This window comes from Cebidichthys violaceus, unplaced genomic scaffold, assembly GCF_023349555.1.
Source record: "Cebidichthys violaceus isolate CVI_PGR_0920_01 unplaced genomic scaffold, fCebVio1.0.p SCAF_1, whole genome shotgun sequence".
Taxonomy (NCBI): Eukaryota; Metazoa; Chordata; class Actinopteri; order Perciformes; family Stichaeidae; genus Cebidichthys; species Cebidichthys violaceus.
The window spans coordinates 11,075,935-11,101,647 of NW_027176262.1; the positions used below are offsets into that span (position 1 = coordinate 11,075,935).

The window sequence follows — 25,713 nt, forward strand, 5'->3', positions numbered from 1 at the left end:
TTAAGATATATTTGGAGTTGAGAGCTACTATTATTGAACTATTAAACTATTTAAACTTAAGGTGTGTTGGGTGGAGTGGTAGTGGGACTAGCAGCTTCAAAATGACTTCTAACACTAACTTATAACAACACAGCTGCTTCCCTTATTAATAACTATGTATGAAACAAATCAATATACACTGACAGACGTATTAGTTCTTACCTAAATCCCTTAGACTTCACTGTTGAGAAGGGGTGAAGTCTTTAACAGTGAACAGTTCTATGAACAGCTGTAGAGCTGGCGCAGCAACAGCTCTAGTGCATCTGTTAAGGTATAGGACGAATTACACTTTGATCATTCTTATTAGTACATGGAGGCATATTATTTTACACCGTAGCTCTGCTCATTTTTAACCTGAGCAGAGGTCTAATCAAAACAACTGTGTGAAAAGCAAGAGAACATAAAACACATGACATGATTTTAAAGGATTCAGAGTGTTTATAAAATCAAATTACTTTGATATATCTACATATAATCTGCTCTTTTTTGGACAAAATGTGCCTGGTCGTTTCTGAGGGCACTTTCAGCATGTTATGAAAAGCTGGTAAAAAAACAAACAAAACAATTGTTAACGTTTGTCGACCTCTACTGGTGATTATTTAGAATTGCAGCAATTGCAGTAAGGGTAAAATGTATTTGTGTCCCTATGGTCCTCTGTAATTCGAACTTTACGTAAAATGTGCAATTTAACTTGGTGTACCTCATGTCAAACATGACCTTTTGAGTTCATTATCCACAAGCCTAAGTTTTATTTTGATAGCAAGTCCTTTTTAAAAAAGATTTATAGTGTAGCAGCAAGTGAGTGCAGGTGCACTATAAACATATATCCCTTAATGTGAAAGGTTTGTGACTTCCCTGTTTAATTGAATTGACAAGTATGGCTGATTTTTGTATCTAGGCCTCTGTAATTACCCTAATGTATTTAAAATAATTGAAGAAAAAAAAAAATGTATATCATCAAAGGTATCTTGACTGAGGACTTGAATTTGAAACAATTATGGGCAACAGGAGGACAACATTCTCCAACAGGCATGTTGACTCTTCATACATCAGCTTTTATTTGGTTACACAAACAATCATACCGTCATCAAAGCCTTTACCTGGGAAGAAAAAAAACTGGATCATGCCGTGTACATACTTCAAAATGTATTTGAAGCATGCACACAGCGTGATCCACTTTTTTTACCCAGGCAAAGTTACCTAGATCAGGGGTTCTTAACCTTTTTCACCTCGGGGCCCAACTTTTCAAGTACAAAGTGGCCTGGGGCCCATTCAAATATTAACAATTATTGGTTTAACTAATTGACCTCACTCTTGGTTTGATTTGTATTCAATAACTAAATCAAATTCACTTATAGTTTAACAAGCAAAAACCTTGTCAAATACAGTAAATGACATGATACAATGTGATCATCACATTTATTTATCATGTGTATGTAAACCTGCATACAACAAGATGCCCAACAGGCATCTTGCCATGACAATTCATGGAACAAATCAAGGTAATAGAACAACAAATTTAAAGGCTCAAGTCAGGCTTATTAACACAAAAATAACTAATAATTAGGTTTTACTACAGAAAAAAAAGGAGGGACTCAAAAAAACTGAGAAAAAAAATGGAAATTTGATAAATAAATAATGTGGTAATAAAATATATACATTCAAAATAATAAGTTTCAAATTAAATAAAGTGTAAATATAATTTAAATGAAGTGCAAATGAAAATATAGCCTTATAATATGTGAATCATATGCTTCAGCAGTCTTCATTTTTGCATGGCAGAACCAGAAGTTGTTCTTCATATCTGTGACAAATGAACAATAACAGTCACAACGGTCCACACACTGGGCTCTTGGCTCTGCCTCGTCTTCTGCGATTAAATGCATTGTTATGCGCAATGTTCAATAATGAATTCAAAAGTAGTGTATTGTGCACTTTTATAAAAGTACTGCTGTATGAACAAAAGTGCAATAACATTTGGTTTGCACACTTTAAACAAATCAGGTTCTCTTTAACAGCAGTATTCCCTTTACACAGTAGCTGTTAAAATACAGTTAAAATGATTCTGATCATAAATATTCAGCCGGTGTTCACAACTTTATTTTCATGTGTGTAATAAATGCAATTTGAAATATACACCTTGAAAACTGCAAACCTATCTACGTCATGTTTTTTTGTGTTTGTTAAATTCTCAGTAGGATAACTAAATGATATGCTTATTATACATATTCCAAACAAAACAACTTTAACAAATCTAAAAAAATAATTTAGGAAGAGACGCCACGCGTGCGTGCGCGCGCACGCACGCACACGCACACGCACACACACACACACATACACACATACAGCTGTTCACCGCTCGCTGCCCGGTTCTTGTGTTAAAAATGTTCGCTTATTAATAACAAAACTGCGTTAATGCGCGATGAAATAATTGTCGGCGTTACTTACTTAATGCGTTAATGTGATAATAACACGCTAACTTGTCCAGCACTATTTTAAATACTTCTCCATAACTTTCGCTACAGGCTAGCGGCTAGCTGAGTGTCTTTTGCTTATTAGAGCTTGTTAAACAACTGACTGACGCATTACCGCCACCAAGTGGTGGGAAGCTATATTGTAACTGAGCGTCTCATGGATAATAGTAATATCTCTGGTGTCTTCAATTGATAACCTATGCGGTCCCGCGGGCCTCGCGGCCCACAGGTGCAAAACTGAAAGTTTTCTGCGGCTCTCTAGGTGGCGCTCGCGGCCCAATCGCGGCCCACCATTACACACTATGTGCAATGGTGGAACATCTCATGTAGGATCAGTTGATTAAAATGTGTTACAGGTTAAACTTGTTTATTAAAATCAACTCATAGCATTCTGCTTACATTATCACAACATAAAAGCTAAACCCAATGTCTGATGGAGACTTGGAGTTAGATTCATCTTTTATTACGATATTAGAATTTTTACATATCGTCTTCTTCATTTATAAATTTATTACATAAATATACTCCAAAAAGTAGGATAACAAAAGACAAATTTAATATATAAAAAAAATAAAATAAATCAGAAACAAAAGTAATACCTGACTCCAGGAAGCTCGAGGAATGTCTATTTTGTTTTTTTAACATAAAGGTCACACAACAATGCATTGGTTTATATTTGGAACATAGAAACAATTGGCAAAATAATCAAGTTCAACCCATCATTTTTTCATTACTCTTAGCTTGTCAATACAAAACTACATTTGCACTTTGAAAAGGAAAATCAATTAAGTTCGTCATTGTTGGCTTTGGTTACGTGAAGATAAACGTTAAGGTAAGCATACTTCCAATATTTGATATCCCTTGGACATAATTATAACCAACCAAAATAAAATAAAATAAAAAAATCCACCTCCTCTCAATATATTCTCCCCAACAATCATGTAGCTACATATTTCCATTGCCCATAAATAACCTTATGATCACTAAATTGATCTGCAATCTGACAAACCTTCACACAACACATGCAAAAAAAATAAATACGCTGCATGGCCTTTGATGCAACCTTTGTCTTACACACTCGTCTCATGCAAATCAGAGGGTCTTGTCGTATCAAAGTCCTAATCCTCTCTACCGACTAACAGGTGTCATCAGCAAAGAACAACTCTCTTTTGGGGGAATTCTGCAATTAATAATAGACTTCTTGTAAAAAGGTGGATTATTTTAAATGCTGACATGGCAATCAGAACAGTAAGCATTGCATTGAGTTAAGACTGGCTAACGTTGAGTGGAGCCACTAACATCCATGCTGTCAGACTGTGATAAACATGCAGACACTGATAAAGCAAAGTTTAACTGAATCTAAACTCAGATTAAGATTAAACCAAATTAACCAGCAAGAACCTCAGATGAAGGGCAATACATATAAAACAATCATCCATACATAATGTCAAGCTGTGTAGTTTAAATAAAACACATAAAAGATGAAAAGCAGTACAACAAATATTTATGAGTGTAGTATAGAAAATTAAATTATTACAGTATGCAAAAAAAATAAAAAAAAGAGTAGGTCACCACATGTAAACTTCATGTCAGATCTCATGTAAAAATAGAATAACCCTGTGATCATGTGGCTAAATAAAGTTCATATATTTGAAAAATCTGATCGCGACATATTCCACCCCTCTCGCCATTAAAGTCTATTCAAACAAACTATTTTTGAACTATTTTAAAGTTTTGACAAAAACAGAAAACAGTGGAGTGGAGGGTCGAGTGTTTTGGCAGCAATGGCGCCATAATGTCAGAGAGGATAAAGGGAAGCTGCAGAACATCTTACCACCTCCTTGCAGGTCCCTGATCCAAGTGTTACGTGCTGTGGATGAGGTTGAGTGGTGTCTGGGTGGACACATAGGGACGTCAATGTTCTAGAAAGGAATGAAGGTTTCCTGGGTGATTTCTTTTTTTTTTTTTTTTTTTTTAATCCCAGTAACAGAGACATGGATGCGAGGCTGTCCTGTGTTAATAGCCGTCTTTCTGAGTGTGCATTTGATCCTGGATCCTCTGCAGCATCTCCTGCATCCGCCGCAGCTGTGAGGAGAGATGAGACAAATGTTAGAACCACAGTTTGATTCGACACATCCACAAGTTAACACATCTGCTGTTGCAATAATGACAATGTGCTGTGCAATCTGGGGGGGGGTCAACAGGCGGTGCAGCCTTTTATACAGGCTAATTATTTACACATGACTGCACGGACAATTCAATAGACGGCTCTTTTTACATCACGTGAACAACTGCAGGGAACAACTGGCTCCTTCACCTGCCCCTTGATCTACACTACAGTGTATCTTGTATTACAAAAGCAGTAAAATGTACTCATGACTGGTCAATCAGTTTAACACATGGAGTTCTTTGGTTTTAGTGGGGTCAAAAGACTCATATTGAAATATTTGTTCTTATCCGATTTATCTATTTATACAAACACATACAGTCTTGTGCCGTGCTTGTTGTAGTACAGTATGTGTTGAATATAGACATAAATATTTCCCTTTGTCCAGTTTCTCAACACAGTGAGAAAGTACAGTGTCACCGTTATTACCGTGATTATTCTAAATAATTTTGAATAACGTCTTGTTGTCTGAACTACCCAAAAATATTCATGTTATTATAATCCAAGACGAGAAAAAGTAACAAATTCTCCCATTTGAGAGGCTGGAAACATGAAATGTTTTGCATTTGTGTTTGAACAATGATTGAAACGATTATAAAAAAATAAAATCACTTCAGATTAATTGACATGTTTAACCACATTTAAATGCTGGTTACAAAAACCCCCAAAACAAAACAAAAACTACTTGAAAGATATTATTTCTTTATTTGACAAAATAAATAGATTTAGTGGGGAAGTGGGGATTGTGATCATTCACCATGAACGGATGCATCATTGGCTTTCTTTGATTACTATGACGACTCAGACCATGTACAATTATGTGTGTCTGCTCAGTATCCTCTTTAGTTACTTTATCTGAAAAGTAACCACAGTGAGAGGGTTCATACTGCATGGGAAATAAAACAATACAAGGAGCCTAATAGGAATCATTTCTCATCTACAGTAATGGAATTTATCCCTCATTTCTTCTAACAAATGCTCAAAGAAACAATTTATAACATATGTCATACCAATTTTATTTAGCCTTTAAATATAATTGCTAGGGCTAAAAATGATTGTTGAATTCTAACAATACTAGTTCCTTGTATGCACCGCACTGACTCACTGTGTAAAACCTGCCATGGACCAAGTTTTTACCAATGCAGGGTTAAACTCTCAGTGGGGTTATGAAACACTGTTCTTTTCTTACCCACAGTTCAAAGCTCCAAAGGACTTGCAAGGACAGGGGAGTCGGGGTTTAAATGTACAGTTACACCAATTCATGTTTTTTAAGGCTACTCATTGTCAGCCTCAGAAAACATGATCCTTCAAAGACAGATTATGGATTAAAAAAGAAATCAGTGCGCTCCAGACACTCAGAGGGCTTCATCAGAGAGATCTCTCTGATCTAGGTGTGTCTCTGCATCGGACTGAGGCTCTGAGTGCTCATGGTGGGCAGAACTGTGTTCAGACTCGTGATTATATTGGTGGTGCGAGTCCGGTTGTTGTTCGGAGTGCCGTACCTCCTCGTCTTTCTCTCGGATGAGCTTTTCTGTCTCATCACCCACTCCGGGCACCACGGGGATGGGGAAGTCTGTGCCGCTCTCCCTGGTCAGTTTACTGCAGAGAGATGCATGTTATGGAGAAGTTAAACATTTATTGTACCACAAAGAGAGAGGCTAAAATGCTAGATGGATCTGGATCTGACATGGCATTGGCTAATCGTAGTGAATGAGGTATTTAAGTGCATTACACGAAGCTACTAAGGATCACTGGAACATGGAAAATTGACAGACCTTGTTAAAATACCATAATACCATTTTACCAAATAAAAGAATCAGGATATAGACTTATTTACATTTGCCCGTGAGGATGAAAAAAGTGAAAATCTATCATTTTAAATGATTTGCTCTTTAAAAATATTGGTCTTTATGGTCTATATTTCTTATCTCTGGACATTGGAGTGTCTAATATTTCTTCTACACTTTGGTACAGTATGTAAAGGACCCCCTTTGCTTCATTTTAAGCGTACTTGCGGTTGCGCTCCTTCACAACCATGCGGGTCATGCTCTGGATGCAATGGGCTCTGTAGTTCTCGTAGTGAGTCTCCCGGGTCACATCCTTCAGATCTTGCATATGTGTGCGAACGAGCATGTTCCTCAGCTTCACGAAGTCACAGTGAGCCGAGTTCTCCACTGCAAAGAGTGTGAGGATTCAATCAATGAACACACACAGAGGCACAGTCAATGTCAACATGCATGCAGCGTCTCTAAAGGCTGTTATCCGTTCTGTTACTACAAATCACTTTAACTTGTGATGGAGGATGAGGGCGGGCCTACCTTCTACGATGCCCCAGGGATAGAGACGGCCTCGCACCCTCTTCCCTTTAGCCTCCACCACTGTGTTGCTGCCAATCACTGCAAAGGGAATGCTTTCCTTGTTGGGGGAACAGAAAAGGATCGTAAAAATTAAAACAACGCTTCAAAGGAATCTGGCAGGGGAGGGTGTAGATGAGTTAGGGTTGGACCAGTGAGTGGTGCAGTGCAGATGTGTTTATTCTTGTTACGTTTTTACCTTTCCACATTTCCGTCCTCAATGCAACCTTTTCTTTCTTTCTCATTGCTGCGTACTCTCAAATTACTCATAAAAATCCAGACTCCACTCCATATTTTTGTCATAAATAACTTCATATTCATAATCTCTATTCTTCCATCTTTTATTCCCATTTGTCTGCTGCCGTTAACACAGCGCTCTTATCAGAGGCTACTCAAGGACGGAGGCAAAGAGAGAAACACTGGCACAATGACTGTGTCCTTGCTGCCAGCGTGTGATGCCAGGCGAGCTAAAAACAGTTGACTCATCAAGACTGTGAAGTCAGTAGTGGACTGACTTCCAAGGTCTTGTGTTACATGGTGTACATAATGTTTTTTGGCATAATCAGAAATCAGAAAAAGAAAATAATGTACTTGATATTAGTCTATTCTGATTCACCTGAAGACTTCTGGCAGCTCTGGCTCGTACCTTTAGCTGATGGTCCTGCTGCTTAAAGTCCTCATCCTCGTCGGAGTCACAGTCAGGGAACTGGTATATCTTGATACCATACTGCTCGATCTCCTCTCGGATCTACGGGGAAACAGGCGGCAGAGAAAGTACAGAGTGAAAACATGCAGTTTAACTGTAAAAGCAGTGACAGTTTTATTTATTGGATGTTATGGGAGTTTGTCATTAGTGACTGGGATCAGACTTGCCTTGAATTTCTTTTTCTTGACCTCAGCAGGAGTGAGTGTGTCTGCTTTGGCCAAAATGGGGACGATGTTAACCTTCTCATGAAGAGCTTTCATAAATTCCACATCCAAAGGCCGGAGGCTGGAGGAGATATGAAACATACATAAAGTACAGTGAGACACAAAGTGAACCGACACTATGTCTATCAGTGAGATATCTTGAAAACAGATCAACAGATTTCCATAAATGTCCAACAAATGACAAATAATGTTTCTTGGTGATGATCAAGATGTGTGTTCTTCTGCCAATAACATTTTTAGTTTTGAGCCTGACTGTAATTATATGCTAGCAGCCCAAAGACATTCATTTGCAGACATAAGATGATGTCTCTTGGTAGTCAGCGGTGGCAGAGGTTTGCTCTCTCAGTGACCTCCTGGTATCTAATGAGTAATGACTGATGCTCATCAACAGAGGGGGCAGTTTCTCCATCACTGCACTTTAAGAATGATCTGCAGCGATACTTGAGGTTGATGGCAAATGTGTTCTATAATGAGCACAGTGATGTGGAACAGTGCATGTGCACAACTGCGGCAAAAAGCACCACAAACAAATGATTAGAGTGAAAGTTCTGCAACAGATGTAGATTCACCTGAAGGCAGCAGAGAGCTGTTTTAACTCTAGGCAGGAGGCCACCGCATTAACAATTTATGGGACTGAATGCACTGCAAGTAAATACCGGTACACTAAAGACTTACGATAAAACTGAATACTTATGTGGTTGCGTTTGTGCAGGAAATAAAAAGTTGTATATTAGCATGCATGGAATTTAGGGAAAATCAAAGGCAGTCACTGGTCTGGTGTAAATGCCAGCAGCACAGACGTCACCACTGCACTAGAAAGACGTTAACATTCCCCATTATTAGGGGCGATAAAAGAGAGAGAGGAGGCTAACTAATCCCTAGGAGAGCACGGAGGATTTGTCATACCCGTGACCAAAGGGTGAGATGAAATAGAGGCAGCAGTGCACGCGGTTGTCCTGGATGTTCTTGCGGTTGAGGCCACTCTCGTCCCTGAAGTACTGCTCAAACTGCTGGTCGATGTAGTCGGCAACTGACTTCCAGCTAGAGCAGAAACACACGGGGACAGTCAGTCTCTGATGCAATCCACACACCGCAACACCCGAAAATGCTTGTTTTCTTTCCTTTCAGGGTTATTCATTAAAGATGTTTGACATGTACCATTCAGTGTTGTTTACAGCATCCCCAAACCCAGGGGTGTCCACGATGGTGAGCTTCAGTTTGACACCTTTCTCTTCTATATCCACTGTGTGTTTGGTGATTTCTACCGTTTGTGTGATGCGCTCTAGGGAAAGGACACAAACAGACCACTGTTCTTAGTATCAGCCACGACACATTGTAGGGCAAATATTTAATAAAACAACAACAAAATAAGTACATCAAAAGCTGTGTCTCCCTCACCTTCAGCATTGAGCAGCTTCCTATCTTTATAAAGATCTGTGAGAAAGAGACTGTTGACCAGGGTGGACTTTCCCAGGCCAGACTCCCCTTCAAACGAAGAACAACAAAGAAGTAAAGAGCGAGATCGAAGTCTTTTCAGTCTCTTCAAAGCAAAAGGTGGGCTTAAGATCAAATGTCTGCTAATGTGCAAACGAGGATTTACCTGCCACCATGAGCGTGAAGTCAAATCCCTTCTTCACTGACTTGCGGTGAACCTGGTTTGGCAGCGTTGCAAAACCCACGTATTCCTTGTCCTGGTCCTGAAAAATACACAGAAAGATGAAATAATACATCAGGGAAACACACATTACCCTGCATATATGACTAGAATTACACAGCTCTGTTATTAACCACTCCAAAAGTTTAACATTCCCACAAAAGTTTGACACCTAAATAAACACCAAATGAAAAAGCATGACTACCATCTCACAGCCCCAATCACAACCTATTCCACCAGAGGAATACAAGCACAAATCTACCTTTTTTTAAATACCACATAAAGCAACATATTATAGCTCAGTCACATCCTCTGAACCTTCTCCATCAACACACGAACAACATCGCCTTCACAGCAGAACTGAGCCACACAGATCTTGTTTATCCTTTCTGGGTTTTCTTGACCCTGCGTTACCTCGTTATTGTTGTACGGGTCATATCGGCCCCAGGGACTCTTGGGCCTGGGGACTGACGACAAGTCAAACTCCACACTTTTGCTCTGCGGCGTACTGGGCTCTGAACATGAACCCGACTCCGCCTGGCCCGCCACAGGGGGGCACAAATGTGACGGAGTCTGAGGGCGGTCTTCACCCTCAGCTTCCCCGTCTGCGTCATCAGGCTCATGGCCGTGATGGTGGTGGTGTTTGTGGTCACGGTGGCCATGCCCTCCTTGGTGGTGAGGGTCTTGCATAATGTTCTCCACCTCTGAGTCGTCTGAGTGGCTTGAATTCTAGAGAGACACCACGGTTGAAGGAGGTGGATGAGGCGGAGCGGAGGAACGGGTGGAAACAAAAAATCAGAGGGCGGAGTGGAAAGTTCAGGTTTCATTGTGGAAGAGGAAGGGAATTGAGATCCAGAGGGTGGAAAATTAAGACTTTTAGAAATGGTCGCAATACTCTATGGTGACGTAAAACAAAGCAACATGTAAGGCCCAGCTGGTTATCACGGCCCATCATCATTAATGAGGATGGATCATGTTAGGTGAGCAAAAACACCAGATGTCTATCTCTGTGTATTCGTGTGTTATTTCATTACTATAAAACTAATATTGAATAAGCTGTGATACTTGGACATGCATATAATTGTACATTCCTGGAAGCAGAGAGTGAGTTTTTCCTACATCATGGATTAGAAATCTCCTGAGCACTTCATAAATTTTGCAGCGCTAATGTCAGGCCAAAAGGTTTTATTTATGGTTGTTATTAGAGGACAGGCATTAGGGTACATAAGTTCATTCTTCCAGGGGTAATACACACTAAGCTATCAGAAAGAAAGCTCAAATTAAAAATGAAATGTAGTTTTCTCCTGTAAGAGGATACACAGCTGAAGTGTAGGATGATGTGCATATTCTGGACTCCAGTTACCACAAACTAAAGTCTCCCTGCTAGTCGAGCACAAAGATAAATTATGCAGTGGTCCTCAGAAAGCAATGAGGCAATTTAAATTCAGCAGTAGGCCCGTACTGTGACTCTGCACTCATGTTATGTTTACGCCCTATGTATGAGCAGAGGGGTAAAAGTACGGGGCAGAACTTAAACTTATAAAATACTAGTCTGTATGAAAAATATCTATATATTGCATTTTCAAGGCTCAACAGGTTAAGTTGCCCAAATCACATAAAGTCTGCCACTAGAGAAGGGATTTAATGAGGAGTTTTTTGGGGGGGTGTCACTGGTACCTGTTCAGCATCACGGTCCCTGCTGTGATTAGGGGAGGCAGGGCAGGAGTCATGCTCGTCTGATGAAGAGTGAGCCTCATGGTCACTGTCCTCCATTGCAACTGGGGCTACAGTGCACTCTGCAATCTCCATCCAGAAGGGCGCACACATGCGGAGAGGTTTACCAGGACAAAGGGGACAGGGAGGGTCGCCGTGAGGAAATAAGGTGCATGAGGTTCAAGAGCCGGGAGCAACGGGACAAAGGAGGGAACGATCAGGAAAGATGATAAAACAAGACGGAAGAGGAAAAGAAAATAAATGAAATAAAGCAAAAGTTACGACTTACAAAAACAATAACACACCATTTACCAGAGGAAATGGTGTGTTTGCAGTGCAGATAAGAGCAACCAGAGAGAGATGATTGAGCGATGCATGATGGCATTTTGACACCAGTTGTTTCCATAGTCTTCAACTATAACGTTCTGCCTTTACAGCGCTGCTTAATGTTATGAGTTCCTCTGATATCGCTCTATTCAGTGTTTCAGGCACCAACAATGCACCAGTACAGCCAGTGTCAGTGCCAACAGCATAATCATCTGTGCCAGCTGCATAATGCAGGGAGTCTATGAAAGTTTGATGAAGAGCAAAGTAAAAGATGCTGAGTCACACTTCTGCCCAAGGGTGTCAGTTATTTAGAGCCACTATGGAGTCAATAATCACCATTTGTTTTATTCGCTTACACGGTAATATCCCCACCAGGAAGTATCTTAAGTCCGAAGCTAACTTTTGGACAGATTATTAAGTTTGATATCATTGTAAACTTCACATATAATCTTTCACCCACACACGGTTCATGTCTTCCGTCCGTGGCCTACAGTTTTAATTAAGCTGGGATTTAGAGCTTTAGGGCAGAGGATAAATTGATAGTTTCACAGTTTGAAAACCAGTGACCTGCTTTCCTGTGCTGCAATCAAAGCACAGAGATCAATGTCCAACATGGCGGATCCTGTGACCCACATAAAAGAGATGGTCGATCGCAAAGCTCGGACAACTTTGGAGCAGAACTGCCGACAACATTATAATTCAATTTCCTTCTTTTTGTTTGATTTTGGTGTTGAAAAAGCGAACCGGTTGAGAGAACCAAAGATCCTCCGATGTAATGTCTTGCAAAAATCACAACTGCCGTGTCCACAGAAACAACGTCAAAACACAAAAGCCTTCATCTTTAGAAAAGTGGATCCCAAAAGTTGCATCACAAACTCTCTTCTCCCCCCCCCCCCCCCCACACACACACACACACACACACACACACACACACACACACACACACACACACACACACACACACACACACACACACACACACACACACACACAGCCTCACCTGTGGTACCTTTTATCAGCACGTAAAGCCTCTTCTTCTTGCCTCTGCGTTCACTGCTCGTCATGCCCGCTCCAGCAGGAAGCAGAGACCCGAGGCTCCAGCATTTATACGCCTCCATCCCAGAGGACACAGGGACCTTCAGCCCCATCGAGCCACTCAGTGCCCCCCTCCCCCCCTCCCCCATCAGCAGAACTGATGAGAACGGTATATGAGCTCTAACATAACATACAAGGACAATTAATGCTATTCTCCAACATACGTACACATTGATGGTTCAGTAAAGAGTCATAACAAACCTCTACGGTGAATACAACCTGTGTATCCCCCAAGAGCCACTTGAGCTGCTTAGCATCCCCATCATAATCAAAAAATTATATATTAAACATAACCTGCTATGCTAATGAATTCACTAATTAAGCTTATAAATAAATGAATTAGAAACTATTTAAATACCAACGCACTTTGCCTTCATGTTCCACATTAAGCATTGAGGAGATTTCCTCATTCATATGCAAATTTAAGCAGCAAGTTGCTCCAAAAATGTAATCCGACCATCTCCTCCGCAGGGTGTTTGTCTTCACAAGACACACACGATGACATGGTGTCTGGGAGAAAACCACACACACACACACACACTTATTATTCATGTTTAACACCAGATGAAATACTTTACCAGACCTTGAACGTTTCTCTATTTTTTTATGCCACATTATAAACTTCAAACTTACATTTACACGTATGTTATCTTCTTGAGGAGTGTGTGTATCTTTCCCTCAGTGGCATTTGTGAATGTGGACCCTACCTTTTGAGCTGGGTCAGAGGTTTTTCTCCTCTAAGCCACACATGCTATCTGGTTACACATTCTTAAAGCCTACGTGAGGCATTGCTGTGTGCAGGTAGTGGATTCACTTTCCACTGAGCACTCTCAAGTCAAAACTGGAACACGATGCCACATTTTCCTCTCCAACTGAACCAGCCAGGTTATCGGTCTGTGATGTTATTAGTCTTGATAGTTAAGTTAAAAATACACAGTTACAGTGGAAAGGCTTTAAGGCACTCAAGAAGGGAAGGAATTCTCAGGGTACAACATTAGTATTAGCGTTCCCTCCTTGAGGAAAACGAAGATGGGAGAATTATTATGCTTCAGTAATCTCAGAAGTTCAACAGAGAAGAGAGATTTGATCCGATTCTTACTGTGAGAACTTTTTCCACATGCAAACATTTCCACTAGTCCAGAGCTTTATGAAGCCAGTTTCTCCTGTCACACAGAAGCAGTACAACACTCGATCCTTTGCTGGAATTTAATCCCACTGAATTGCTCTTTTGCGTCACTCGCTGAACTCCAGTTTTCCACAGATCAACCACAGGTGGAAGTCTGACTGTGCAGGGACTTGTGATATAACTTGCCAACTCTCCCAAAATGAGACAAAAACTAATATCACGAATGCTAAACGGCCATATTAAGCCAGTCAAATAAGTTGTATTTCTTCCAATGAAGCTGCTTGTTACAAAAAGTATGCTTTTAATTGTAAGCCAATCAGACTTGCCGAAGTTTATTATCATAAATTAAGTTAATAATGTTTTGAACAACATCAACAATGGGACATATTGTTTCTTTTAAAATGAAAATATGAGTTTTAGCATGCTAACAAACTGACCACATGCTGCATCAATACAGTAGATGCATAGTATGGTTCATTGCAATGACATAAAGCATGATAAACATTAATAGCACACATCTTGTATGCAGTTTATATTATTATACTGTAACAAATGGTTATATTTATCTTTATTTATTTACCTGGTGAGCTTAAAGAATCACACCGTCTGGGGTGGATATAGACGACTACAGCTAATTACTTCTCTGCATGATCAATTTATACTTTCCATGTTATGCTATTGGTCCATATATATTCCAATAAAATATTCTGTCTTCTAACAATAAATTCACTGATGTTTCCTTTAAGTCTACCTGCTCCCATTAAGCCCAATAGCTTGTGTTTCTCTCTCTTTTGACATTTTAACCATTTTCTGCCCTAATTTTGACCTCACCTGATGAATCAGATCCATCATTTTGATAATTAATACCAATTTTTAAATATTAGTGATATTTTATAGGTCTGGATAGGTCTATATTTTACATTATCAATATTTGTTTAAGCTATAATTTTTAGATGAGTTTTACCAATAACAACTATATATTCACATTGTTCCCTCCCTGTTCAGACTGTATGCTTCTATCATGCATGAATTGTAGTTTTTTTGTGTTTTAGGAAGTTTGCCCATGGTGTCAAATGTAGAATACTCTAATATCATCCAAAGTCAAACATGTACTATCGGCCAACAATCTATATCTGTGTTGAGCACAGCCACTAACAGATTACAGCCAATAGAAAACCAAAGTCAGGCTATCGTGTGTGTAGCAGATAAATCAATATACTTAGGAAACACATGATTGACTGTCTATACAAACATCAATCCAGCTCTGGTGAGCCACAACAACACAGAAAACACATCAGTCATTATTCCTTTCAAAATAAAACATGCTTTGTCAATTCAAAGTAAGAGAACCAACAAATAAAATACCCCAAGATCCTCTTTTACAATAAAACACTGTGGCTTAACTTTGAGTACGATTTCATCTTTGCAATTAATTAGATGTGAAAACAGTCTTCTGTATCTAGAATAAAACCTAATGGGCTCTGACATCAATTTCACACATTTTCATTCGTGGCCTCACAGAGTCTCCCACTGGAACGAGTCACAGCTGAGACCTGAACCAATTACAATTTCCATAACTAGCCAAACTGACATTTCAGTTCCTCTTGAGGGTTTGGTCCACCGTGACTAATAAGCAACCTTTATCAGCTGTGATGCCATGCAGAGTTTTGTCAGTGAAGGAAAAAGGATAAATAAGCCTCAGACCCGGTGAAACCACATGGGGCTGGTTCAGGTCCAGAGTGGCTTAATAAAGCTGAGGCCCTGGAGCGAGACACATGGACAAAAAAAAACAACTTCAGAACTACTTTGATACAAACACGCCTTCATATACAGTGATACAACGCAAGCCTACTTCGCTTTAAATACTTCCTCACATTACTTAAAACATTTTCTACATAGTTTAATTAATTAGACATAAAGATATGTGGACAGGAACATTAAGTCCTAATGAAAGCATCTTTCTTTGTCAACAGCTGCTTCTTTGGCATTTCATGCATTGAGTCGATGCCTCTTAACGGACTCTTATGCTGAACTTAATCTTGTGCTCAATCAAAGGTCTGCGCTCTGGAGGAGATGCTAGCCTGGAATGTCCTGTTTGTCATGTGAATTGAGTAAAGTGGAGCTAAAGCAGAGTATTTGACCACAGAGCAGTTTATTGCGTATACAGCACAGTACCAAGGGATCCGATACTTTTAATGAAATTTAATAAGCAGGCTGAGGGGCAAATGGCAGGTTGCTGCACGACTACAGAAACAAATGCCCTTTCAGTCAAAGCGTATCAAGGAGACCATTGTAAGTAGGCTCTTGAATATGTCAGAGACTTGTGGGACGTTCTATGACGAGACTAAAGCCCCATGCAGTCTCTGAGAAACAATTGAAGGACATGAAACCCGTTTCAACCTAAACAAGTTGTGTGGTTTACTCGGCTGCTTTGTTAGTGTTGGATCGTGGTCGTGGTTTTGGCTGCCACAGTGCTGACGGATGATGATTTGTTGCATGAAACACAGGTCTCGGGGGGAAAGCCCACTTGGAATGCTGCCTGTACGACATGGGAAATGCAATCAGAAGTCATAAAGAAACTATACGCCGTGTTGTTATTGACCTTCTATGATGAAAGCAGATTTCAGCTTGGGAGGAAATGCAGTCGACAGAGTCATTTATAATCCAGCTTCAATAATTACAATGCCATTATTCAATGAATGCTAAATCATTTTTGCTTGGCAAGCTTCGCCCCTGCTGGCAGGAATGCTTCCTTAAACTGGAGGCTGGTCAAGTGTGGGAGATGGAGCACACAGTGCAGTAACCAATTTGTATGCACTGATCTTAAGCTCCTGCTGCATTTGAGACAGCCTTTCAAGAAAAAGCATGAATATAAATGTGGATATTCAAAAGGCATTCATCAGTGTTTATCCCTATTTTAAAAAGTGAATGTTGTGGAAAGCAAAGGCTGAATAGCAGTGAGGTTTCCCCTTGTGGTGAGGCCAGTAGCAGGTGGTGAAGTGAGCCATGTGCGCCCTGTGTGAATGCTGTGGTTGTTTGGATAGTTATAGCAGGACTCTGTGTTGAGCTGGCTCAGTGCAGAGGGAGAGAGGGAGAGATACAGAGAGGGAGAGAGAGAGACAGACAGAGAGAGAGAGACAGAGAGGGAGAGGGACAGACAGAGACAGACAGAGAGAGAGAGGAAGAGAGACAGAGAGACAGACAGAGAGAGACAGAGAGAGAGAGACACAGAGAGACAGACAGAGAGAGAGAGAGAGAGAGAGAGAGAGAGAGAGAGAGAGAGAGAGAGAGAGAGAGACAGAGACAGAGAGGGACAGAGACAGAGAGAGCTATAGAGCTGATAAATTTCCACATGACCAGAACTCCACATATTTAGTGAAACAGAAAACACAATTAAGAGTTTCTCTTTAGGTTTAAACTTTAGGTCACAGGAAGATAAAGAGATGCCAGTACAGTAAAGGTGCCTGCATCTCTGCCCCAAATGAATTCCTGTCAGTGTCTTCCACCATCAGAGACACTCAGACACTCTCAATGCATTAAGCCGCCACATCGGATCAATACACGTGTGCTTTAACATCTTAGAGGTGGATAGTAGGGAAAAAGCTCAACACTGTGTTTCTGCAGTCATGTGGAAAACTAAAACCTCTCAGTAGCTCAGCAGAAAAACCATCATTATTTATATGTTCATAGATGCATGCATGTGAACAGTCCAGCTCACATGTGGATAATCTATACTCTGACACGTGTATATGTAACAGAGGAGAAACCTGCAGCCACAGATGACTAATGTTAGAAAAAAAGAGAGATATACTTAATTGCAGGGTCAGCTAGAAGAAAAGCAACAAGCACATACCTCTGTATCACCGTTTGTTTCTGGATTTGCTGCCATGTTATCCGTTCAGAACCAGTATTCCTTTAGTTTCACCAGACAGCCAGAGAAGAGACAGAAACCAGTAAAGAAAGAAAGAGGCCTTTGGAAAGCTGCAGACTGATTGTCACTTCTTTAGTTTCAGGGCACCCCACGTTACATAAGCACACCTATTTTCCCTGCCTCACCAATCAGATGGCATCTCAGTTCCACACACACACACACACACACACACACACACACCTTCTTTTTTTAACAGGTACACCATCGATCTCTGGATTTCAGTAGCCCCGCCTTGCTTTCGTGTGTTGACCAATCTGCAGCTGAAGTGACGGCAGACTGTGTCTGCAGAGGTAAACTTGACTTTAGGAAGGTGACGCAACATCTGCCCTGTCACTTGTCGTGCCCCAAATCTTACAGCCACACATGTGGGATCACGACACACAAATCGTTGCACAACGCACACACAATCAAATCCTACACTACAAATGTGCATGAATGAAGAGTGTAGATATGTCTCAACCGATACAGAAATGAACTACTACTAAAATAATAAAAAGGTGTGGAAACATGAATCAATTAGTCAAATAAAAAAAACAAAGATATGGGAAAAACAACAGACGTATGCACATGACTTCTTACAATGGCTGTCACATCCAACCCAGACCTTCCAGCTGGCAATACCAGGGCCAGAGTGGTACAAGAGGAATCTGTGTGTGTGTGTGTGTGTGTGTGTGTGTGTGTGTGTGTGTGTGTGTGTGTGTGTGTGTATTCATGGTGGGGAGGAGAGGTGACTTGTGGCCTACATGCTACAAATAATCTTTTTATCTAATTCTCTCTCTCTCTCTCTCTCTCTCTCTCTCTCTCTCTCTCTCTCTCTCTCTCTCTCTCTCTCTCTCTCTCTCTCTCTCTCTCTCTCTCTCTCTCTCTCTCTCTCTCTCTCTCTCTCTCTCTCTCTCTCTCTCTCTCTCTCTCTCACACACAAAATGGGCCACAAAGCTTTTCCATTAATCTTGATTGATCTCTGAGCTTTGCAAGTCTTACAATACTCACACATTCTTAAGGAATCAGGGTTCTGTGATTAAGTCATTGCTTTGGATGTTGTAGAGAAGTGAATGAGCTTAATGAGTCTCATCTATATAGTGCATGGCTTGTAAAAAGAGATATTTGAGACTGTGACTTGTCTAAACCACAAAGACAGAGATCTGGTTTGAAAAGTTCAGCTTGTGTCTGGGATATAATCTCCAGTAGTTCAGTTTAACATGAGAAAGAGAGGAAGAGAGTGGGAGAGAAAAAGAAACACAATTTAGCCGAGAACATAAACTAAACGTAACACGATCCCAATCTTAATAGCTCCCACTGCAAAGTGTGCCAACTTACACAGCAGTAATAACTACCATAAGTAGTAGACGGAGAGCGACACAAATAGTCTCAGGTCAACAGACATGCCAGTCTAACAAACCACACAGTAGGCAAATCCCCTCCTAAACCCCCCCCCCCTCTTAATGTGACACGTACAGAAGTGGCCTGGATGAGAAGGGGGGGCATGCATTTCGTCTTACAGACGGGAGACGATACTTCCTGTAAGGAAAGACTCGGGGGAGACAAATTCAGGACTGCCTTAATCCTCTCTGGCTGGCCCTCATCATGAGGGTGATTATCATGGACCGTCTGAAAGGGCTGACAGAGCCCAAGGGATGGATGGCTTTAGATATACAATGTCAGGCCGCACGCACACATTCATGGACATGCATCAACGTATACTGTATGTAGGCACACACACACACACACACACACACACACACACACACACACACACACACACACACACACACACACACACACACACACTTGTGTGTGTGTGTCTAGTCTATGGTTCTTGTCTATGGTTCTGTGAGGATCACATGGCCGGCGGTAATTAAATCATCTCTTTGTCCCCGTTTACATTGGGAGGTCGTCTGGCTCTGGTCCAGCAGGACTGGATTGAGTTCCTTGATATAAACCTCTGCACACAAATCAACATCTGCAGCCAACAAACGCTGGTATTCAAAAAAAGACGAAACCAAGAAGAGAAGCCTGATCTACCAATTGCATCTCCACAAAGCAGGACTGTCTGTGTTTAAATGTCATTTACTTGTTGTGGAGGATGCAGCTGTGCCCCATGGGAACACACAGTGGAGAGAGGGCAGTGCCACCTGCTGCTGATGACTGGAAAAAACAGCTGGACTACAGACGAACAGCTGTAGACATAGCTGTAGGTGTGCTGAAAAGTCGTGTGTCATGGAGGGCATTTATTTTGTGTCATTGGCCTTTTTTGACTTTTAGTAGCAGAGAAGCACCGGTGTTAATTCTGACATTGACGATGGTTTTGTTCCGTTAAAGAGTCCCAGTAAGCCACGACAGTGATGCAGCATGGAGAAGACCAGCACCCTAAACTGAAGCACCGAAATGTATTCCTGCTATCGTTACTGTTATTATTTACACCTGTGCTTCTCCTACTGTGACATGTCAAAATGTTTACAGAGAAAAATACCTACTATTCACAACCTTAACATTCAATCTGTAAAGATCTAGATGCTCACAGATATGTGAAGGTATAAAACAAAAAAAAGGTTGGGCGATTTGGCTGACATTAAAATGAAGTTATGAATATTAATCTCTTGTATTAATATATATTACAATATAAAAACAAATGGAGAAACCTCATACAATTAATGTTTAACAGAATCGACTGTGTGCAGCTGTTAAGCATTACAGAAAACCTTGTATTTATTACAGTTGGCTTGAAATGATGATCATATGGTCACAATAATATAATAATAATAAACACTAGAAGTTGATATACATAATGTACACACCAGCTCTGAACACACCGACAACTTCCCTCTTGAGCACGATCAGTCCCGTGACTTAGGCTACAACACGGTGTTTAGTGTGAGAGGAAAATCCAGGAAAGACTGAAAACCTGTGCAGCTTGAGGTCAACAGGAAATATGCAGAAAATATGCAGAAACTTTGAATTGGATATACATTTTTGAGAAACTGGATGAAACGTCTTAGCAGCACAGTAACAGACAGTGGATGCTGACGCCCTCTGAAGCAGATATCCACCAGGAACAGAAATATCGCTCAACAATAGCGAGGAACGCTGGATCTGCTGAACTTACACTTCCTACACTTCCTCCTCCATTCAATTAAGGCTCTTTATCTGACATGGAGAGATTCCTGTTGGAAAGCGGCTAAAGCTTTTTCTCACTTTGTTTTTTCCCCTCCTTAAGAAGGTGGCATGGTACAACAAAAGGCTCATGTGGCTCTGGAGAGGGGGGTGTTCTGCTGTTCCACTTGAAGAAAGGGAGAGAGGCTTTTACAGATTAAAAGTGAGGAATTCCTTTGTTCACTTCGATTCATTTTAAACACACAGTATATTACAATCCACAGTGATTTAACGGTTCCCAGGTTTAGGAGGGACATAGCTAAATATCTACAGTATGTTCATGGGATGCCAGATTTATGGGTCACGTAATGCCAGTCTGTATGTCCACTGCAGAGTGTGTGATTTCCAGCTGTCCCAAAATCTGTCTTAAGATAATTTTAGCTACATTTTCTCTACTATACTCATTCATCTGGACAGAGATCTACAAAACAAATTTAAAAAAGCAGAAAATAAGGCAATTATGGCCATAAGAACTGTGTTTTGCTCTGTTTGTAATCTTTTCCAACAGTTTGAGAAGTCTGGACTGCATCATTAGCAAGAAGCATGGATGGTATAATGTGACCTGGCTGAATTAAGAAACAATTGTTTCAAATATCAAGCAGATTTAGAGCTTATCAAAATCAGATAAGCACACACAAGACGCTGGAATTACTCTACAGAAGCCACAACAAAGGGTCCCGTTTCCCCCGAGCGCTTTTATATCACCATCTCTGGCAGAGACCTGGGTTTTTAAATGAGTTGTACCGTTTATTCTCATCCATCATTCAAAATGAGAACCAGGAGTTATTACGTCCACTGGTTTCCAGTGACTTCCAGAGAGATGAATCATGAAAAGAACACAAATTAAACTGACTTGGACCTTGTCTAGAAAGGTGCTATTAATATTTAGTCAACACCTGTGAGGCGAAGGCGACGACAGACAAAACAAGCCCAACATCTGCTGGGCGGTGAACTCTGTTTGCCCCGGTGAAAGGAAGTCACCGGGTTGTTGTGTGGACTTGCTTCTGCAACAGTGAATTGCAGCCAGTGTAACTCCCACATTACACAAACACAAAACCACTGTGTGTGATGTGCTGGCTCCTGCCGGGCCTTATCTCAATGCTACTGAAGTCTGAAGTCAGAGCCACAGATCTGCTGAAACAGTGTTGGCATTGTGTCTGGAACAGATTCAATAAGAGAAATTACATCAGTGTCTGGACCGGGTTTCCCGTCTTGCCAAATGTGCCAGTCAAGTGGAAACGCACTGAAAGTAGTTTCTCAGATTAAGAAACCTCAGTCATCGGTCCCCCTGGGCAGGACATGTTGGGAGCTGACTGTTCATTACAACATGAGCTTTATGCAAAACCAGTTTGACTACAGTGTAAATTTGCACCGAAGGCAAAAACACATGCCTGGAAGATAATCTGTGAAGTTCAGCTTTATTAGTACATTAACATTATCGGCCCTATATCGTCAAATCTGAGTTTGGCGTAAAATGCAAACAAGATTTTGTTGAGCCCTGTATCAACAAGCATTGAATGTGCGACACAAAACCAGCAGCTGTGTGTGCACTTTAAAACCGTTTCCCAGTATCCATTCCAACTATACATCTCTTCACCTTCAACCATCTGTTTTATTAAGTGAGGTGACTCAGCAGGAAGAGCGGTTCATCCACTAAACACAGGATTGGCGAATCGATTGCCGGCTTCTACTGTCAACATTTCAAAGTGTCAGACACTGAACCCCAAATTGCTCTTGATGGTTATAAGTCAGTGTCTTGTATGGCACAGACACACCACATCCATTGACACATTATCATATAATGTCCTTCTAGGGCACAGAGTTCAGCTATGAAACAGGCGTGATGTTTGAGGAAGATTAACAAGTGTTTATTGAGCTGGTTGTGGATCGCTATTGTTGTTAAATGCCACATATTGTGAGATAGAACTGATGTTTATAAGGCCTTTATACGAGTCTAGTTAGATTTTGCTAAACATTAAGATCTCTGGTAAACTCAGGGATCAGTAGGACAGGAGATAATGAAACAGTCAGAAACATCTACAACATGTAAGGATCCCAGGCCAATTGTGATGTAATCTGTATGTTTAATAAAACATTTGTACTGGGAAACACTGTGTAGACTCTACACAGTGCATTCTGCCATTGAGGTTACAGGAATCACTGTGCTGAGCTGACGATGGTCAAATGTACTAGTCAGCACAGAAAGGATTACACTATACTTTCTCATTTCATAATGTCCTTTCACAGGAAAACCGCCAACATCTGCAATAACTCAGATTGTCTCTTGGGATAAAAGATTTCAGAAATAATGGGATGAAGGATTTCTGAAGTGCACGTTATTGCAAATGATGTCGCTGATATCAGAAATGTACTAACCAAGAAGAGGCAACACATCACTGCACAAACGAGCTCCTAGACTGCTGCCGTGAACCGTAATGTATATTTGAGCAAAGAGCACAACGTAACACACAAACACGTGAATAAACACACGACAGGCCTTGAAGCAGATGGTCAGTGTACACGTACACTCTTGGTACAGCCGTTACACAATAGTTATCACCAACACTATACAGCAAAAGTGTTACTTCAAGTGAGAGAAGTCAGATATTTGAAAGTGTTAAATTCACCACATGGACATCCTATTGTCCGTGGAAAGTTAAGGGAGATGCAATACACAATAGCTCAACATTTCTTCCCCAAATAAACAAGATCATGATGTTTCACCTGGATCCAATATTTGTCAAGAGCAACACTGCTCTTGGTTATCGTGCCATCCTTCCTGGTGATTGAGCCGTTCATCTCATATTTCAAATATTGTTAAGCATCGATTGATTGACAAGCGGCAGCCTACAAGAGTCTGTGATTGACGCTCCAGACACCACATGAGGAATCCTTGTGCTCTAAGGATTATGAAGCTGTTGTCTCCACATACTGGGGGCTAAAAAGCTCTTTCAAAGGCTGGAGGAACGTGACAGTCACATCTGGCCTTCACCTGTAAATGAGCCAGCTTGAGCTGATTAGCAACCATGTGGCCTCATCAGTCTCTGCTCTCATATGTGGTTAAACAGTTTCAGTCGTCTGCGAGTGTGTTTTTTGTAAAGTTAACATTTACATTTAGATGACTCTTTTAACCGTCAAATCCAGAATAATAGTAAAAGTAAATGACTTCTGCTGATTCTGTTTCAGGATTCAGAGATACTTGTCAACCCGTAACAGATGGCGTTGGTGACTTCTGGGGCGGTGCCCGACCGGCCCGGGCTCCAACATGAACTACACATAATTGTCCCCTTCCTCTTTCTCTTTCCATCTGCTCTCCATCCTCCCGGATGTAATCTGTTCTCTAATCTTGATGCCCGAACACACCAAGAGCCACAAAAAAAAGAAAAGAAAAACCTCAACACAAGGCCCCCCCCCCCCCCAGACACACACACACACACACACACACACACACACACACACACACACACACACACACACACACACACACACACGAACAAGATGCTTTGCCAACTAACTCATCTGTGATGCCAGCGACTTTAGTAGCTCAAACATACGTTGTGCTAACTAAAATGCAACTAGCATGCAACCCCTTCATATAGGATTCACAGTCCTCTGCCAGCTGCTGCTGTACAGCTGGAATATATACACCGACAGGAACAACTGCTTGCCAGGAGCAGTCCCATGCAGATGAAAAAAGCCCCGGCTCTCACACCACTGTACATCGCTGTCACCTCAGTAACACTGCCAACAAGAACATATCAACCTCAAGACATGCAGGTAGAGGAGACAGAGTGAGTCCAGACATTAGCACAATATTGTCCTTATAAAGGCTCCTGATTAGTTCGTAAGGACACTGTGCTGTGAAAAACACAGATAAACAACTGGTTGGAGCATCAGACGGTCAGAACTAAAGGCAGATTGATGAAAACATGCCCGGTAGCCTGTAGCCAAGCTTATCTCTCCTCTCATCACAATGCAGATGACACGCTGCACTTACCATTCTGCAGATGACCAAGACAACCACACACAACCACACACACACACACACACACACACACACACACACACACACACAGGACCCAGTGGAGGACAGCGACCGCCCGTGAGCTGCTCCTGGTCTGTACGGACCAACCAGCTGCAGCAGAGCTACACAGTGTTACAGGCAGACATTAATAACGTAATGCTGCACACTGGCTGCTGCTCTGCTGCAGCAATGGAAGAAAAGAGGGAGCGGATCGCTCGAGTGTGAGGGTCAGACAGAAGGAGGAAGGAGAAACTGTGTGTGGTTCAGGCTAACTGAGGGACCTCAGGAGGGAGCTGCAGTGTCACCAAACTGTAACAATCCTATTGTTAAAGTAGCAAACAGCATCATCAGCATTTAATCCTGATGTTTGGGGTCCTAGATACCCCCGGGCCTCTGTAACAGCTAAAAAAACAAAACATACTTAACATTGTTTCATTGCCTGAAATGATGCATTAGCTCCATTTGACTCCAAATATAAAACACTGTACGGTTCAGAAACAAAAACCCCAAGTATGTTTTGCCAAGGAATTTGGCTTTGTGATTGGTGCATGACAATAAACACAGTGTAATAGCAAAATAGATAATACAAAATATAAAAAATGTACAATAGAATATGATAAATAAACAAACAATATAAAAGTATGTTATAATAAGTCTGTTCACATGCTCTACATCTATTTCATCTAAGAAACACAGAACACATTTTTATGGTTAATTTAAAGTCAAATC

The 25,713-nt window shown here is 41.0% G+C and overlaps 1 protein-coding gene across 3 annotated transcripts; it reads right to left on the minus strand.

The window, feature by feature from the left end:
* Positions 1 to 1,959: 1,959 nt before the first annotated feature.
* septin4b (septin 4b) lies at positions 1,960 to 25,057 on the minus strand. Of its 3 annotated transcripts, XM_068710405.1 has the most exons (12): positions 17,991 to 18,119; positions 17,733 to 17,792; positions 9,565 to 9,661; positions 9,363 to 9,449; positions 9,123 to 9,246; positions 8,871 to 9,005; positions 7,908 to 8,025; positions 7,681 to 7,782; positions 6,999 to 7,095; positions 6,692 to 6,854; positions 6,183 to 6,279; positions 1,960 to 4,598 (listed from the first exon to the last, which is right to left on the minus strand). In XM_068710405.1, the coding sequence occupies exons 2-12, from the start codon at positions 17,766 to 17,768 to the stop codon at positions 4,530 to 4,532; spliced, it is 1,125 nt and encodes a 374-aa protein (XP_068566506.1). In that variant the 5' UTR covers positions 17,769 to 17,792; positions 17,991 to 18,119; the 3' UTR covers positions 1,960 to 4,529. The 3 variants fall into 3 exon arrangements, with proteins under 3 accessions (XP_068566506.1, XP_068566494.1, XP_068566501.1); XM_068710393.1 differs by lacking the exon at positions 1,960 to 4,598 and having other exon boundaries at positions 5,931 to 6,279; positions 17,991 to 18,127; XM_068710400.1 differs by lacking the exons at positions 1,960 to 4,598; positions 17,733 to 17,792; positions 17,991 to 18,119 and adding an exon at positions 24,958 to 25,057 and having other exon boundaries at positions 5,931 to 6,279.
* Positions 25,058 to 25,713: the final 656 nt, after the last annotated feature.

Bases quoted from the DNA above. Each gene is read 5' to 3' on its own strand.
- septin4b (XM_068710393.1), bottom strand. From the start codon at position 17,768: ATGGCAGCAAATCCAGAAACAAACGGTGATACAGAG. The intron at 9,006-9,122 runs GTACATGTCAAA...TTTCTGCTCTAG, and splicing joins GCTGTAAACAACACTGAATG to CTGGAAGTCAGTTGCCGACT. The intron at 7,096-7,680 runs GTACGAGCCAGA...TCCCCCAACAAG, and splicing joins AGCAGGACCATCAGCTAAAG to GAAAGCATTCCCTTTGCAGT.